Source organism: Pocillopora damicornis, chromosome 6, assembly GCF_964200805.1.
Source record: "Pocillopora damicornis chromosome 6, jaPocDami1.2, whole genome shotgun sequence".
NCBI lineage: Eukaryota > Metazoa > Cnidaria > Anthozoa > Scleractinia > Pocilloporidae > Pocillopora > Pocillopora damicornis.
Window position 1 is genome coordinate 18,600,897 of NC_142675.1, and position 17,511 is coordinate 18,618,407.

Here is a 17,511-nt window from a genome sequence, read left to right on the forward strand (position 1 = left end):
ATAAATAGATTTGACCGATTTTCGTCAAATTTCGCCTAAACATTCCAGGAATAATGACAAACGAAAGCGTGGATAAATATGTCGTGCTCCATCCTTTCCAGGATTGTCGTAAGCATCACGGTAAAGCCAGGTTGGTTTTTGTTCCATTCAGTCTTTGAACATCTCAGTGACCCGGCACATTTCTCCGGAATTCCGTTGTCATAGAGTGTAATCTTCACCTCTTTCTCTTTGTCTTTTTCCTGGTCAACAGTTTCTTCCTGATTAGCATCGCTGACCACTTGGCCGCAGTCGAGGGATTATGGTTATCTATCATTGAATGTGATCAAGTTCATCGTATTCTAAAGCAGTTGTGTAGAGCACATGGTCTGATTCACGCATTACTCGAGAGTAGTATATCGAACCCTAATACATAAAACAACATAACAACATAAACGTAAACCATTTAAGAAGAAACAAATATTCTGGACCCAGTTGTTCAAAGAGTGAATAACGCTATCCGACGGATAAATCATTATCCAGCGAATAACTGTTAAGAAAATGTACTGCGCTAACCAACGGATAGCGATTTATCCAGTGGATAGCGTTATCCAACCCTTGAACAGCCGGGGCCTGATCACCAATGCCCTATCGAGGTTGATTTTTTCGTGCCGCACGACCCCATGTCCGATCTTCCCAACACCAGCAAATAAAGAAATGATGTCTCAGTTTTTACGTTCCATACTTTTATCCTCAAGCAGTTTTATCGAATAGTACAGGTGCCTCGTGGAAAATCACAGTACCCGTTTCTACCACTTGATATGTCAAAATGTCTGTCATCCGAAACAAGAGGTCTTGTTCCATGTACTTGCAATGTTAGTCTGAATGTCGGAATCTTTGATGTGTCAAAAACTCTGTAGTCAAGTGGTCCACCAAGCCAGCGCTTATCTCAGTTTCCTTAGCATGAAGCAACAAGGAGTATCACTTCTCCCTCCGTGGATTGGGCGCTAGTCCATTGCATGGTTATCCCCCCCCCCCCCCCAGTATTTCGTCGTATTTTTCCCCTAGTATACCAGGCCACCGCGTCTCCCACTTAACCCTTTAACTCCCATGAGTGACCAAGACAGAATTTCTCCTTACAATATTAATACAATATCAACCAGATAAGTGATGAGAATGAAGAAAAACATCAATTTGGGGATAATGAGTTGATCCAGTACTAAAGTCTCTGAACTAACATTTTAAGAATTGTATATTTAACCGCGAAGAGAATTACAAATTTGATCTGGAAGTTTAAGGGAGAAAGAAGTGTTCTCAGAGTATATCATATCAGAATAACAAATTGGCCACGGTAAGAGTTTCAAAGCTGTGTTTCAAAGCTTTAAAACTCTTTACAGTGGCTAATTTTCGTTATCGACTTTGTTGACAATAGTATATTGCCTTGTTATACTCTCCACTGATGCAGCACCACAGTTTCCATAGAAACTTGCCCCCTTTGTTCTCAGAGTAATACCTTTGAGTCAATGAGACAGAAGTGAATGTTTTGATTCGAATGCAAACTGTTTGCTTTAGGAGGGTGCAACACAGAAGGCAGATGCCTTTTTCTTTGATAATGATTGTGTTTCATAATCTTCATATTTAATCATTTGCACTAACAAGCAGTAAGTTAAAATGGAGTATATCTTGAGTTTTGAATGGCTTATTAAGCATCCAATATCAATTCCTTTTTTTTTTGGTAAAGGAACAAGTTTTCAAGCACTTTGTGGGGGGAATGGAGATGTCAAATGCAGAATTCTTTTCACTTCTCATCCAACAAAAATTAAGGGAATTGCTTTAGCTGGTCACATGAAATTATGGATCATGGGATCTTGCTATTTTTGTGAAGATTTCCACTGCCCATGTAATGTTATTGAAAATCACGTATGTAATGTTTCCAGTATGGTGCACTGGTATAATAAAGACAAGTCAAAATTTTGGAGATTTTTGAAATTGTATTGATAAGTTATTATTAACTTATCTACTATTATTTTTATCATCGTCATCATCATCATCATCATCATTGTTATGACTGTGATTATTATCAATGTTATAATTATTATTATTACTCTTATTGTTAACTGCAGACTGCCACGCAGTTAACAGCAGCTCAAAAGTCACTATCCATGGTGGACAAAAAAGGCATGAAGTCGATATCAAGTTTCTTTGGAGGTGCAGGTGGTAAAACGGCCGAAAAGAAATAATGAAGTACTTTTGTTACTGTTAGTAGTTGTTTGGATTTCTGCGTATGAAAGTGAATTGTTACCCTATCACCTTGCTTAGTAAAAAATTGTTTTTTAAGTATTGCTTTGGTAATGTTTGCTGGTTCTAACTATAACTGACATCTTAGTCTCTTCTTCCAGGTCTCGTAAAAATTAACGCCACCTTGAAATTATTTACCATCTCTTAATAATGGTTCTTGATCTTCTACGTCCTCTTTGATGTCCACGTCTTCATCTGGCAAAGGAGAGAAAATACAAGGATATGAACACTTGGGGCCAGTTATTTACACGAGATCTGAGAGAGAGGCTGAACAGAAACAATTTTTTTGAGAGGTTTTAAGAGGTGATTTAGATTAATTACGTAATTAGTTACGTAATTAGGTGCAGGTGGTAAAAAGGCCAAAAAAGAAATAGTGAAGTACTTTTGTTACTGTTAGTGGTTGTTTGGATTTCTGCTTTTAAAAGTGAATTTTTACCCTATCACCTTGCTTAGTAAAAAACTAATTTTTCAAATAATTCTTTCATTGGTAAGTTTGCCGGTTTTAACCATAATTGACATCTCAGTCTCTTCTTCTAGGTCTCGTAAAAATTAACGCCACCTTGAAATTATTTACCATCTCTTAATAATGGTTCTTGATCTTCTACGTCCTCTTTGATGTCCACGTCCTCATCTGGCAAAGGAGAGAAAATACAAGGATGAGAACACTTGGGGCCGGTTATTTACTCGAGGTCCAATCCAAACCTCGGTTTCACGCAAGCTGTGGGCGTATCGTATTCTCCAAATAAGAAAGTTGTTTTCACTAAATTAAAAATTCAGCTAAATTCAAGATAGTTTAGAGGGCGGTTCTGTTTAAAAAAAAAACGGCTAAACTGTCTAAATAACTGGACCTTGCTGTCGCACGTAGCTTTGGACGATTGTAGAAATAAGACTTGTTGAAACCTAATTCATAAAGCTCCCTAAAGAATTCCAACTGTCACAGCTGCGCAGACACCATCTTTTCGCTTTTTTTCGCCGTTTCATTCTGTGTAAATAGTTGATTCTGTTCTGTGATTTTAAATGGAAATTGAGGTCTAAAATTGAATTTCATCTTCATAATCTTTATTATTATTATTATTGTTGTTGTTGTTGTTGTTATTATTATCATCATTATTTTACTGTAACTTGTCACTATTAATTATTTCTGTGACTATGAGGTCTTCAGTGCTGATGATTGGGAAAAGAGAGGCTGAACAGAAACAATTTTTTTTAGAGGTTTTAAGAGGTGATTTAAATTAGTTACGTAATCATGATAAGAAGTTAAAACAAAAGAAGGAAACTCTTCATTTGAGTCAATTCACCTTCATCCTCGGCCTTCAGAGCTTTTACTTTGAAGATCCACAAAACCGCCACGCCGAGCAGAAACCACGCGACGATCTGTGATGTGCTTTTGCATTCGGCGATCCTTACGACCAAATCTTGTTTTTCATCTTCATTCAAATTGTATCGCTTCTCAGGACCAGGCCCGATTGTAGCGCAGATATAGTAGTCCCCTTGGGCAAATGATATTATCAGCCATGCCAGAGGTGCTGCGAACGCCCTTGAAACGCTGGGTAAGATCACATCGCGGAATACGGTGAATTTCGTTTCCTTTTGCAGCTTTTCTTTTATAGTTTGCAGGAAGCCATGAGGATTCAGCTTATTCGCCACCACCAACAGATTAACGAAATAAAGTATGATACAGGGTGCAATAAGGTACACGTACCCGTACAGTTGATGATTTTCCACAGGGCAGTCGAAAAGGTCCGATTTGATTTTTGCGTTTATTGCCACAACGCTTCCAGAGAGTCCAAGGTTCAACAGGGTTTTTACATTTTTGCGTAAGAATTGTATGCCTTTGAGCACCTCCACCCCAACTACCATGACTGAAAGATACTGAAAAGAACACGCATCAAGTGTTAATTCATGTCTTTCTAATGCACCAAAAGTGTAATATTACCAAACCGCGTGGACTTCAAGTCGAGAGGTCTTAAAATCAATAAATGAAGCACTTAACTACAGTATCCCTTTCGTTTTATTTCCTAAATCTTTGTATTTATCTGTTTTCCTCTTTGCGGTTTCTGAAGACTCTCGTGACTTCAAGTTACTTTTACTACTACAGGATCGCTTAATACAGATTGCACAGAATAGGGGTATTATGAAAAAATTCTTTGTTTTATTTGAGTGGTTCTGATCTAAGTGAGCGTTCGATGCAGATGGAAGACAGTACAAACAGGCCGTTGGCAGTCAGTTAAGGGTAACTGCGACCGCTTAATAGAGGTGAAAATTAGTGATTAAAGGGAAACAATTTCAGGACTTTGACAACCGACCGCTCAATACAGGGTGACCGCTTATAACGGTGCCGCTTTATACAGGTTTGACTGTATTCAGCTCTTCTTTCCTTGCAATGTAATAAAAAGAGCGCTTTTTTTTTCAAAGAAGGTTTCACTGTACTTGAAGGAAAGTTGAATAGCTGTTTTGTTTGAAGAGTATGTACAACTTTTACGTATTTGTAAAATCATAAATCAAAATAAACGGCCTAAGGCCCGGTTTAGACGCCGTACTTCGGCCGCGACGAATGGAATTCAATGATAGGCCAACCCAAATTAGTTCATCTTGGCTGAATTCATTCGAACGCCCAACTTTATACGGCCGAAATTAATTAATCGAAGAAAATTAATATTCAGTCATTGGTTAACATACTGTTGTAAACATGGCAGACGCCATGGATTTCGGCAGCAATCTGCGAGCAAGAGCCTTTCTTCTGCTCAAAATGCTAGAAAACAGTGCAAAAAGAAGAAGAAGAAGAAAAAGAATGCAAACCGTCTTAGCCTATTTTGCAGCCAGAAGAAGACAAATGATAACCGTATGTGCACTCAGTCTCCTTCTGGTCATGCATCACCGAGTGGTAGCGACGCGTCAATACAACAGAAAAAACATCATATGTCACCATCGTTTAGTTTGGCCCGCCAAGCCGCCATTATTCTCCTGCAAAACATTACTTTGCGCATGCTCTCGAGTAAAACCAGCATGAAAAATACATTAAAATAATTTATGCATTTGGTTTGGCTCAGTTGAAGTACGGTGTCTGAATCAAAGCCGGCCTACAGCCGTTCTTCCCGGCTGAGCCATGCGGGATTAATTGACTGAGCCGATCTAGATGAAATCAGCCGTTCCGAATTGACTCAGACGCCGTACCTCACATGAACTTAGTAGGCCATTTTACAGTTGGGTACTTACTTGCCAAGCCTTTGATTTGGAGTGAGGCTGAAGGTGACCATGTTGTGATAGAGACCAGTATCTCGTTAGCATGATAACAAAGTCATTTACGTATGAAAAGCAGCAACGTTTGTATCATAACAAGGTCAAACTTAGCCTCACTCCTGTTCAAGGGCTAGGCAATCGAGCACGCAACTGTAAAATGGACTATTCGTTGAATTTGATTCGGCTCGGCTGAAGTACGGCGTCTGAACTGGGCCTAAATTGAGCACTGACCCAAGAGAGTAAGGGTGTTACAGCAGATAGACAAAACGTACTTATCAGGATCTTGACTGATGTAAAAGCACTCAGACTTCTCAGACTTGTGTCGTGGTGTCGCTGTTTAACTGAAGACGGCTGTGCTGATTATCTGAACAATTACTGAAAGCCAAGATTATTTGCTTTTCAGCCAATAGGATGGCGCCATATCCTAACCGCTATTGGTGCATTTATTATCAACTACTATTGTTAGAACTCGGCGTTGATTTTTTACCAAGTGTGAAAAAAAATTTTTCAAAAGGGACAATTCGTAATTGTTACAATCGAAAAGTGCAAGAATTGATTTTTCCGTACAACAGCGGAAATAAACTTAACATGCATCTTTGGTGATTAGCACACATATACCAATTTTCCTTTGCACAATTAAGGAATTAGAAAAAAACTTAAAACGATGAGAATAAATTGAATAAAAACAGGTGTCAGTTTGCAGTGAGTTTTATCCAGAACCCGTCTAATGCCTCAGCGTACAGCAATGATCATCATTCGTTATATGATAACTTCAGAGTCAACTTAAAATAAAACATTTCAGCTCAAAGAAAATGGTAGAGTAAACATTTTAGTTGATTAAATGTTCACATATTTTGATGTAAGTTCGTTTCCTCAGAAACCCAATTGCTAAAGAAATTATGAATTTTACAAACAGAATTTAATTTCTTTGTGTTTTCATTCTATCTTTTTAAGTGATTGCAATATAGTACAAATATTGTATAAACCTTCTTAAGGAGTTATTGTTCAAAGTGCTCGCTGCGAGTTCGAATTTAGATCTCATCGCAGGATAATTTCAAAAAGGTTAAGGTTACTTCTCACCTTCAAAGGCCGAAAAAAATCGATTTTTCTGTTATTTGACTAAACGAATTCAAACACTCATCCTAACGTTTCCATAAAAATTTTTTCTGAAATCTTTCAAAGCATCCGAGTTATTTAGGAAAACGTATTTTCAAATAAAAGTTAATAAATCGGGGAAGTGTCATAATCTCGGACCTGGGAGAATCTCGCGGCAACCGCTCATCTTGGGGCTCGTTTTTATGCATGTTATTTCCATATTTTGTTTACATCGCGCACTTTACAAAATTCACACGTGGACGCTCTTTTCTCACGAAAAAAAAAATCAAAAGCGGAAGAAAGTATTTGGTAAAAAGAAAAAAAAGAAAATGAAAAAACAGGCCTCAAGCCCAAAGCCCAAGGCTGAACTCTCCATTTCCGAACGCCCGATCCGAGAAGCGAAAAATCCCAGCGCAAAATGACCGGGCGGCCGCAAATCCAATGCAGAATCCAAGCACATATACTTAAAAATTACTTTGAATTTGTAAACACTTCCGGTGACGAATTCGATCGGCCGATTGAAACAATAGCCTATTGGTCGATTCAACCTGAGGGGACCCGTGGTTCTAAATCAATTTATTGATAATAAGTGACGGTGTGGTCCCCGGTAAATCCCCGGTAAAGCTTAGTTTCGTACTCCACCTTTTTCCAGGATTGCCAGTGGCAGCCCTGGGATAGAGCTTAACGAAATTGTCGTAAGCATCACGGTAATGCCAGTTTGGTTTTTGTTCCATCCAGTCTTTGAACATCTCAGCGACCATTTTTTCGGCACATTTCTCCGGAATTCCGTTGTCATAGAATGTAAGCTTCACCTCTTTCTCTTTGTCTTTTTCCTGGTCAACAGTTTCTTCCTGTTCATCCTCTTCGCTCTTGTCATTAGCATCGCTGACCTCTTGGTCGTCGTCGTTTCTTTTGCTTTTGTCGTCTTTCGTGCTCTTTTCCTTGGGATCTTTTTCAGGGCGAAAACCCTAAGTGAACTTAATAAAAATTTTCTTGGCCCATTTCGCCTCTCGTTCTTCAAAGATGCATATGTCTAGAAAATAATAATCATAAACGCATGTTTAGATTACTTAGAAAGATACCAATAGTTTCGGTAGAATGTATATCAACCGCTGACACTTACAATAAAAAGATATCCACAACAACAACAACAAATAAAAACAAAAACAAAACAGAAGCCAAGGTATATCTGAAAAGTCTTTAAGAGACGGTCCTCAAACTTAAGATATCAGCAAAAAACGAAAAAATGCAGATAAACTGTAATGTTTGTTCCTATTTGGATAATTACCTCAGTTGTGTTCTATTGGTTAGCACACCCTTGACCACCGTCACGTGATTATGGTTATCGATCATTGTATGTGATCAAGTTCATCACATGGTCTGACTTACGCATTACTCTAAAGAAGTATATCGAAATGAAAAAGAAAATTTCTCAGTTTAATACATTCCATACTTTTCGTAATCTCACATATATACTCATGCAGTTTTGTCGAATAGTACAGGTACCTCGTCGCAAATCATAGTGCCCGTTTCAGTGATATGCACCATGACTCTTGTAGAAATCAGCCCGCGCCATATTTCGCATTGTTGTTTAGTTCCCGCCATTAGCTCGCATGGCCTGACGCATTGTGCACGCTTTCGTTTAGTCTGCTTCATTTTTCTGCCTCGTATGCACGCTGTTGTTTAGTTAGCCTCATTGTCACACGGTTGGCGCATAATTAGCGCGGCACCTTTGTTCCCCTTTTTTTGCCTGCTCGTTCGTTTTATATACGCTTCTTGTCTTCGGTCAACAAACGTCTTCTCTTGCTCAGAGTTTCGGCTAAACTTATTGGCACTGCTTCAATTATTGTTAGACTGATAAGTACGGGTTAATAATACACAACAAATATTTTGCGTTACCGTCTAGGATATCTTGGTCTTTGAGCATGCAATTCCAATTGATAATCACCACAGTAGCGAGGAAAACCATGACCAGGAAAACTACCCAGGCGAAAATTTGGATCGGGCCCCAGCGGTCTCAACTTCCAAGTCGTACTTTTTGAGCTCGTCTGGATCAGTTACGTTTCTCTTGCGGATATCCGGTCCTACCTCGCCGCAAACGTAGTAATCTTTTCGCAAGAACGCCACGCACAACTATACAGACGCCCCCACTAGCGCCTTCACTGTGCTGGGGAAGGTGCGCCCGCAGAAGTAGCTGAAATGATAATAATCCGCCACAAGACACCTGTCAGAAAGTTCCCAGATGTCTCCGATGATTAACAAGTTGAGGAAGAAAATAATGGTGGCTGGACCGTACAACCAGAAGCGGACATATATCTGATGATTCTCTAGGGGGCAGTCAAAAACTTTGGCATGCAGTAGAAATTGAAGCCCAAGCAGTACAAGTGAAATTACCAGGTTGGTCAAAGTGGTCTTGTTGTTAGTGATTATGCCTGGAATGGTTGTTTCTTTATCGCCTAACTGTCTTTAATAACTTTGAAATATTTAGATGCACGGCGGGAACCCTGAGCTCCAGGACCTTGGGTCCCTGAATCTTGGGTCCCAGAATCTTGACCCCCAGAATCCGGGGCCGGTTCGATCACGTGTGGCTCATTATCAGACTCTGCCCCCGCAGCGGACATTTTAGATTGACCATGGAAACTGCAATTATGATGGAAATTGAAGTAAATGCTTCCTACGGCGTTATTCATTTTTATATTTGTTGTTTTGCTTTTGTATGGCGAGCGGAGGTGAGTGTGAGGCGAACGAAGGCGATCGAGGGGCGAGTGGAGGCGAATGCGAGGCGAGCGGATGTGAGCGATAACGAACGCGCAGCGAGCAAAGGCGAACGCGAGGCGAGCGGAGGCAAGCGCAAGACAAACGGGGTCGAGCGGTACGCTTGACTTATGCTTGTCTCCTCTCCCCTGAAAAACGCCAAAAGAAACAAAAGAGACGAAATAATGAAAAATTAAAAACGGAAAAATCGTAGTAGCGTTATCCTTTTAAAAGAGACCAACTTTAAATTGATCCCAAAAGAATCCCAAACAAACAGTGGTAGATTTGAACCCATCCTTCCGGTGTCAAATAAGTGAAGACATATCGTTTAACGCTGTTGAGAAAGAACTTATTTCGTCACAATTATCATATGCATATCCAGGGTACTTTTATTTTCTCGAGTTTCCTTGTATACGAGTTTTCTCGCTAAAATTTGACTGAGATTTTCGAAGCACCTCTGGCTTTGAGTGGAGGCATTCCGCTCGTACGAAAGCAACAAACGGGTTAGAGATAATTCTTTCCACACCAAAATTATGGAAGCATTTGATAATAAGTTTAGTTTCAAAGATGACCTCATACGAAGCCTGTGAGTGCTTCAGAAACAAAGGAACATACTCACCTGAAACTCAGTAACAAATTTGTAAGATATAACTTGAGTGGAATGAAAGCGTTATTAAGTTAAAGCAGTGGTTTTTTATGCTTGAGGCATGATTAGTATAAACGGAAATATTATTAATCGCTTCCGTGCGGTGGAAACTGCCCGATCAAAACCGAAGCTTCTTTTATTTTGTAAAGATCATTTACATTCAATCAATAAAACTAGGTTCTACAAAAGACTTGCTCGGCTGAAATTTGTATCATTATTCAAACGTGACTCGAGCGGAGTCTCATAGCTACAGGCACATTTTCAAATTATTTTCATGTAACCAATCATGAACTATTTGTCATAAAGCTCAGAATGATAGCGAGGATGGATGATGTGAATTTCGCCCAGAAAATATTCTCTGCGGAAATAATTTGATCTGTATTCTAAGACACTAAAGGGTCCCTGTCCTTCGCCCGATTAAAATTCTGAGCATCACAAGTATCATCTGCAATCAATGAAATGATATTTATGTTTGCCTGAATGTCGTGTAATATCGTTCAAAATAATCCACCAAAAGTCACGTCGTAAGTTTTCAGGTTTCGAAAGCTGGATAAAATGTTTTGATTTATGTTAGTTAACCATGAAATTTAAATCAGGCTTTCGCTCAACGATCGAAAATGTCGTCGGTCAGAGATATAAATCGAATCTCAGCAATGCACATTAAAATCGTTCTTTGAGCTCTTTCTGTCGTGAAAGCAGTCACGTGTGTGTACTGATCACTTTCAGTACCGGTTGTAAAGCTTCACAGCTATGACTTTCTTCTGTAGAAGACCAATTTTTTTAATTCTAAGGTTACGACTCGATGAGCTCGATTAATGTTGGTCCTTACATGCGTAGCATACAAATGACAACTGAAATGTCTCATCCTGTGGGAAGGCCAAGGTCAGGTCATTTGTTTTGTCACGAGAGCTGAGGTTTCGCACGTTCGCTATATTTTCTGTTCTGATTCTCGGTTTGAAAAAAGTGTGGCAACTCTTAATTGACTGTGATTTTAATGAAAGAAAAGTTCCCAATTCTTCAACTTCGTTTGTTGAACAGAAAGTCAACACCTATATATAATGAACCAGTTCATATTTGTATGATAATGGTTCTGGGTCGTTCTATGACTTTTGCGTGTTTATGAATTAACATAAAATCTACGTGAGGCTAACGCATTTAACACTGCTCTTGTAACGATCGTTTTTTCTTTTCTTTTTTTTTTTTTTGTCATCTGATCATTGTTCCTTGCCTGACCTTAAGTCTTAAAACCCGTACAAGGTAAGTGTGTTAAAGGAGTGCCTTTTAACTCTCCCATTAGGAAAACCTCAAAAATACAAAAACTGTTTAATATCGTACATCCAGTGAAAACAATAACCAATGGGCTTAGGTCCTCTAGCTTAAAACATTTGAAAAAATTAAAAATTTAAAAATTTAAAAATTTAAAAAATTGTAAGTCATTCTTTCTCTTTTTCGTGAGCAAATATTCTCAAGATAGTTTGAGTTTCATTGTTGTCTAGGTTTGTTTGCAAACGCGTGAGAGTTTATTTTCTGTGACCAATCTAAACCGGCTGACTTATGCTGTTTATAAAAGACCTACGTTTCACCAATGGTAATCATATCTGGAACATGAACTGACTTCGTTACTTTGCAATTAGTTATATGCGTTTGTATGGTGGTTTACGAAGCTATGTTAAAAGATCATTATTTATAACATAAAACCTCTTTGAATTAGCTTAGATTAAGTGCTTTCGATAAGTCTGGCTGTTTCGGCGGGTTCCTGTGTGATATCATCATTGCGTGTAGATGTTATCTTCTGCATTTCCAAACTTGTGCTACCTCCACTTGTTTGGTCGACTGGCGGCCTGGTGTCTTCCAAAGTTGTGGTACCTATGCTTGTTTGCTCGAATGGCAGCTTTGTGTCTTCATTAGTGTTCACTGGGCGCGCATTTTTCGCAAATTGCTGGGATAGATGTGTTGTGCTCCATCTACTTCTAGGCTTGCCATTAGCAGCTCTAGGATAGAGCTTTTCGAATTGGTCGTAAGCATCACGGTAATGCCAATTTGGATTTTTTTCCTCCCAACCTTTAAACATTTCAATCACCTTTTTTTCGCCCAATGTTTCCGGAATTCCACCGCGATAGAGTATTATCTTTACCTCTTTTCCTTCCTCCTTTTCCTGGTTGGCAGTTTCGTTTTCATTTGTTATTTCTTTATCACGCAAACCCTTAGCGAGCTTAGTAAAGGTCCTCTTGGCCCACTTCGCCTCCCGTTCCTCAAATATGCGTATGTCTAAGAAAAGATATAAGTAAGCGTAAACTCAGGTGACTTGAGTAGACGCTGCAGTTACGGCAGACACTGTATATTAAAAACACAGACAAGCCACAGAAAACACTTTGGTATATTACGAAAATTAGAGAGAGACCGTCCTCAAGTTTTTAAGATTAGCTAAAACGTGTCTACGGAACGCCACGCCATTTTATTTAAAACAAACGAGTTTGATCAAAAATGCATGCTTCCAACGTAATCCTTCGCCAGATCCCCTCGACACCATAAGAGCACAATACAAGAAAGATTCAGTTATGGCTGTGTTACATAATTTTCAGCAATGATGCGTAATCGAGTACTACAAGTACCTCGTCGTCAGTCAGATTGCGCGGTTCTAAAAGCGGGCTTTTAGTATTGCTATTGTACAACACTTTTTGTAAATTAAGAATGAAAATGGAAATTGCGTTACCGTCTAGGATGTCTTGGTCCTTAAGACAACAATTCTTGCTAATGACCACTACAGAAGCAGAGAAAACCATGACCACGAAAACTGCCCAGGCGAAAATTTGAGATTCGGCCCCAGCCGTTTCTACGGTCATATCGTATTCTTTGAGCTTATCTGGATCAGTTTCGTTTCTCTCGCGGATATCTGGTCCTACCTGGGCGCACACGTAATAATCCTTTCTATAAAATGCCAAGATCAACCATACAGACGCTCCTGCCATCGCTTTGACAATGCTGGGAATAGTGTGGCCACAGAAGTAGCCAAATTGAGAATAGTCGCGTACCAGACAATGATCGGAAAGTTTCCAGATGTCTCCAATGATAAGCAGGTTGACAAAGAAAATGATAGCTGGTGGGGCACACAACCAGGAGAGGGCATAGATTTTATGATTCTTTACGGGGCAGTCAAAGACCTCGGAGTGAAGCAGAACTTCGAGCCCCAGTACTGCTAAGGAAATGACCATGTTCTTTAGAGTGATCTTGTTGTTGGTTATAATTCCAGGGATGGTTGCGCGATCACCAGCTGCCGAGAGTGCTCTCGTGATTTTGTCTTTAATCTGGCCGAAACATCCAGTTCGGCTGGTAGAGACTGAGTCTGACTCCAAGTCGGTCATTTTGGATAGGCGATTTTAAAAATCTCTACCTATGAAGGAAAGTTAAAGTTTTATTTGTGGTTCTCGCTGTTTTTGCACGCAGATAGTATTTGAAATTGCCACGGGCAATTGGTGGGAAAAGTAAAGGTAGTATCTTGCGTCACAGATGCTCGCCTGTGCCTGTCTAAAAAACCTGGAATAGGAACTCACTGGTTTTTTTTTTTTTTTTTTTTTTGGATCATGATGCTGTTTCTCTTAAGTTGGACTCTGAACCACATGCAAACCTGCAAAAATATTTCAAGTAGTTTGGTCGGTCATTTCAACATAAATAAAAAAGGAACTGAGATGAAGTGTCCTTAGGAATAACAGATTATTGCACGCATGCTGCTAACGTATCGGTTAAGGCTTCTACTGATAAAAAAAAAAAAAACCTTCGCCTTCTTCCTCTTTTCTTTACAACTCTGAGATGAAGGTACATTCCACTTTGATTTGAACGAATGGTAAGAAATAAAGTTAACGGAGTCATGTCAAGCGCAGCTTTTGATGGTAATATTATTCCGAATTGATACAACAACAACAACAACAGCAGCAAATGAAAAATGAAACAGGGATTCTCTAACTAAATTTACGAGAGCAGAAGTTACAGAGTATGTAACCCGATGTATAACATTGAATAAATCTTTAATATGTTTACCCTGAATTTATGTTCGTAACGAACTGCGTAACAGTTATCATGAAAACTATATGTCTCTGTGAGGGGCAAGAATAATTCCTACTTAGGACTCGCTCGATCGCTTGTAAACAGTAAAACAATATTCGGAGTTATATCAAGAGAACGCCCTCCAACTGATGAGTTATTCATCTCGTTACGAGTTAAAAGGATTATGTAGTGGAATTGTCAACAGAAGGACTTGAACTTTAATTACTGTAGGAGGGAAAAGGCTCGTCTAAAAAGGGGAAACTAGCTTCACTCGATGCACAGTTTTTGACAGCTTTAAGTTCTTTACGAATTTTGCATATATCTCTCTCCGAAAAGACCACCTTTTTGAGATTAGATTTATCAGTAAATGTTTTTGCCTGTGATCATTTAAGTCATTTGATCAAAAGAAACTTTGTCCACAAAATTGTAAAGGGGCACTGATCTCTGTCGCTCGCATAACTTTGAATACAGTTTAAGAAATGTAACCTTGTTATGTCACTCTAAATATTGGTATTAACTAGGTTATTTTCCAAAAATATGAAATATCAGGGCAAAATTTCACTAAACTTTTCTTTGTTAACTTTCGGATTCGAAATCCGGCTGAAACGATTCATTTTATATCAGATACCCATGATTAAATCAGGCTTGCGTTCCATGGTCCGAAAACGTCGCCAGGGAGATAGAAAAAGGGGTTTCGTCAGCACTGACTAAAAATTTGAGCTGCGAAAGTAAACATGAGTCGTCTGTATACCGAAAACGTTCACTTACCGGAGTAATAAGCTTGCTTCTTTTACTGTCCTCTGTACGAAACAAAATGCCTTCGTCACTTCTTCTATGGTTCTCTCTCTTGTTCTGAAGTTATAGCCCGGCTAGCCCTCTGTTTATTGATTTACACCTCAGTTCATACATGACAACTTAAACGTTTCATGGTCAGAAGGTCAATTTCAGGTCAGTTGTTTCGTCACAAAAACTGATGTCCCGCACGCTCGCTATCTTTCCTGTTATGATTCCAGTCACAATTTGAAAAACATGTGACATGGCTGGACTCTTAGTAAAAAAAAAATTCCTAATTCCTCAGCTTCGTTTGTCGGACATTTATTTAAAGTTTATCGAAATTTGTCCCGGTCTTTGTGTTAAAGTTGACGACCGGTGACTTTTGATTATGAATTAACATAATCTTTGTGGGGGCTACCCAACCGTGAGGGCTTTCAAGCCTTTTCCGAGTGCAAAAATATGTATTTGTCTTCGCATCACCGCTCCTTACTCTGCCATAAGTCTAAAAAAGCGACATCTAAAAACTTCAGACAGTAAAAGGATTGTTCGAATTAATCACGAGTCTGTATTCCGTTACATGTCGAGCTAATTATAACTCACGTGGTTGACTTGTGGCACGTTCCTTACCGTCGTGTTGACTTGCATAGTAATTGGCACCCATATGCGCGTGCGTGTTGCTGAGGTTTTTTTAAGTCGTCACCGGCGGCTCGGGATAATTTTGAGAGATTTAAACGCCAATTCTGTAATGAATCGTGGCTTTAACGCTTTTTTGGTTGTAATCCTGGTCATTAGTCCTCTCCCATGACTCTAGTACAGAAAAAAAATTCTAAAACGATATCGACTCAGAGATTCAGGATTCATCTTTTCACAAAGTTTTTAAGAAAGTCACGGTTATATCCACTTAGTTCAGAGCCAATTTAAATATGTTTTTTTACCAAGGTCGAAAACACAATGCAGGATTGCCTCGAATATATTGCTAGCCAGAAATCTTCATGAAGGAAATCGTAGGTGCATCACTTGATACCGGCTCAAAAATTGCTTTAGAAACAAATAATTTTGTATCAATAGTTTTCCGCAGTCTTTCTTTTAAGAGTTCTTCGAGTGCTGGAATTACACTTTTTTCGTTACATCCACCGAACTTGAAATAGCCGAGAGGTTTGGAGACAAGTCAGAGTGTGGCAAGCAACGACGCAACAAAGGGGACGACGGGAAGGCGGCCCCCGTATCACCTCGCGCTCACTTCCAAAAAATAACGAGTCACGGACATGGCAACGAGTCACGGTCATGGTCGTAAAAATCAAGGGTCAGTTTTGGTTGCCCAGTTGCGTTCAAACAGCATTAAACAGATACTTGATATTGCATGGTCTATGTCGATTGGTATGAAGAGGTGGGGTCCAGTAGTAGATTTGTAGACGCTGTACGTTCCCTGATTTTTTTCTGATTTATTTAAATAAAGCTCTTATTATTTCTTCCACTGTGTTATTTAAATGGTCAGAAAATGAATTTTTCAGTGACTCTGCATGACGTCTCACATGAAAACAGGTGTAGACGATCTACTTACCCGCTCGTAACAGACTGATTGGCTTGGGGAAGTTCAGTTCCATTTAAAGTGTAAATTACAATAATGCTATTCAAATTGTCATCCTAAAAAACTAAAATTATCACGGAAATATTTAGATTTTAGCTCCGTGTTTTTCGTTCTTTTCGTAATATATTTCAATTTATATCATCTTTTTGTTTGTTTTTTTAATTTTAATCAGACACCAGCAAACTATCGAAATTGAAACAAGATTTTTGGGGGTTTTAGGAAATATCATGATATTTCAGAGTGCAATTTGATTAAGTTAAGTTGGTGGAATTATTTCGAAAGTGTCTGCGAATCAAATTCACTCAAGATACTCAGTCATAAGGTATATAGATTCAAGAAGGGTCGAGAGTGTATGTCCTCAGACAGAGAGCAAAGTTTTATTCGAGTGCATTGTATAATGAATGTTACTTTAGGTTTCATTGTAAAAAGTACGTTTGTATGAGTTTTTATTGCGCTAATGACTTATTCGGTTTAACCTAAATAAACTGTGAAAAAAGAAGTTAACGGAAAAATTTTTTTTGGTCATCCGTCGTTGAAAGCACCTGTCTAGATGTCTTTCTAATACGATCTACTTGACCTCCCGTAGACTTTGAAGTTCATATGATGTCAATGTTATTAGATATAGCCGAGTGCAAACAAGAGGGTGTCAGTGGCAAGGCGCTTTATGACACCGTGTCATCATATTGAGTCATCAATTTCAGGGGTATTACTTCATTGTTAAACTCGTTGCCAGCGCCTTCAAACCACGCCTGACAGATATCAGTGACACATGCAGACAGTGGGATGAAACAACTTAACATGGCGTAGAAGCAATATGAATGGTCACTTTTGACGTGCAGTGACGAACGTCATACGATTTCCAAGGAACTTTTCCAAATTACTTGGTAAAGATTTGGATAAAGTCACCTGATGTTACGGCAAACCAGAAAAAGTGGTAAATTTAAGACACGAAATTCCGTGACGACAAAATAGAAAGGGATGATTTAGGTCAATTAATAGAAAAAAAGATGCATATTTTTCACGCAGCTTACCAGATGAGCCCTACTGAATATTCCACCTGTTACACTATTCAAAAGTTATCTTTTTTAACGGTTCAGTG

General features: G+C 39.0%; 2 protein-coding genes and 1 pseudogene across 5 annotated transcripts; all 3 read right to left on the minus strand.

Annotated features, from left to right (window-relative positions):
- Window positions 1-1,947: 1,947 nt before the first annotated feature.
- On the minus strand, window positions 1,948-5,926 carry LOC113674080 (uncharacterized). Of its 3 annotated transcripts, none has more exons than XM_089210995.1 (4): window positions 5,787-5,926; window positions 3,573-4,146; window positions 2,849-2,905; window positions 1,948-2,469 (listed from the first exon to the last, which is right to left on the minus strand). In XM_089210995.1, exons 2-4 carry the CDS (start codon window positions 4,132-4,134, stop codon window positions 2,405-2,407), a joined length of 684 nt encoding a protein of 227 aa, XP_089067121.1. In that variant the 5' UTR covers window positions 4,135-4,146; window positions 5,787-5,926; the 3' UTR covers window positions 1,948-2,404. The 3 variants fall into 3 exon arrangements, with proteins under 3 accessions (XP_089067121.1, XP_089067123.1, XP_089067120.1); XM_089210997.1 differs by having other exon boundaries at window positions 5,746-5,860; XM_089210994.1 differs by lacking the exon at window positions 5,787-5,926 and adding an exon at window positions 5,491-5,642.
- A 1,120-nt stretch (window positions 5,927-7,046) lies between these two features.
- LOC113673985 (uncharacterized) lies at window positions 7,047-9,230 on the minus strand (annotated as a pseudogene).
- Window positions 9,231-10,984: 1,754 nt separating this feature from the next.
- LOC113674144 (uncharacterized) lies at window positions 10,985-14,862 on the minus strand. Of its 2 annotated transcripts, none has more exons than XM_027190621.2 (3): window positions 14,819-14,862; window positions 12,723-13,400; window positions 10,985-12,277 (listed from the first exon to the last, which is right to left on the minus strand). In XM_027190621.2, the coding sequence occupies exons 2-3, from the start codon at window positions 13,369-13,371 to the stop codon at window positions 11,727-11,729; spliced, it is 1,200 nt and encodes a 399-aa protein (XP_027046422.2). In that variant the 5' UTR covers window positions 13,372-13,400; window positions 14,819-14,862; the 3' UTR covers window positions 10,985-11,726. The 2 variants fall into 2 exon arrangements, with proteins under 2 accessions (XP_027046422.2, XP_027046428.2); XM_027190627.2 differs by having other exon boundaries at window positions 12,723-13,634.
- Window positions 14,863-17,511: the final 2,649 nt, after the last annotated feature.

Excerpts from the sequence above, each read along its gene's own strand:
- LOC113674080 (XM_089210994.1), bottom strand. The coding sequence starts at position 5,562 with ATGCTAACGAGATACTGGTCTCTATCACAACATGGTCACCTTCAGCCT. Across the intron at positions 2,906-3,572 it reads TCTGAAGGCCGAGGATGAAG|ATGAGGACGTGGACATCAAA; the intron begins GTGAATTGACTC and ends CTCCTTTGCCAG. Across the intron at positions 2,470-2,848 it reads AGAACCATTATTAAGAGATG|ATGAAGACGTGGACATCAAA; the intron begins GTAAATAATTTC and ends CTCCTTTGCCAG.
- LOC113674144 (XM_027190621.2), bottom strand. The coding sequence starts at position 13,371 with ATGACCGACTTGGAGTCAGACTCAGTCTCTACCAGCCGAACTGGATGT. Across the intron at positions 12,278-12,722 it reads GGACCAAGACATCCTAGACG|ACATACGCATATTTGAGGAA; the intron begins GTAACGCAATTT and ends ATCTTTTCTTAG.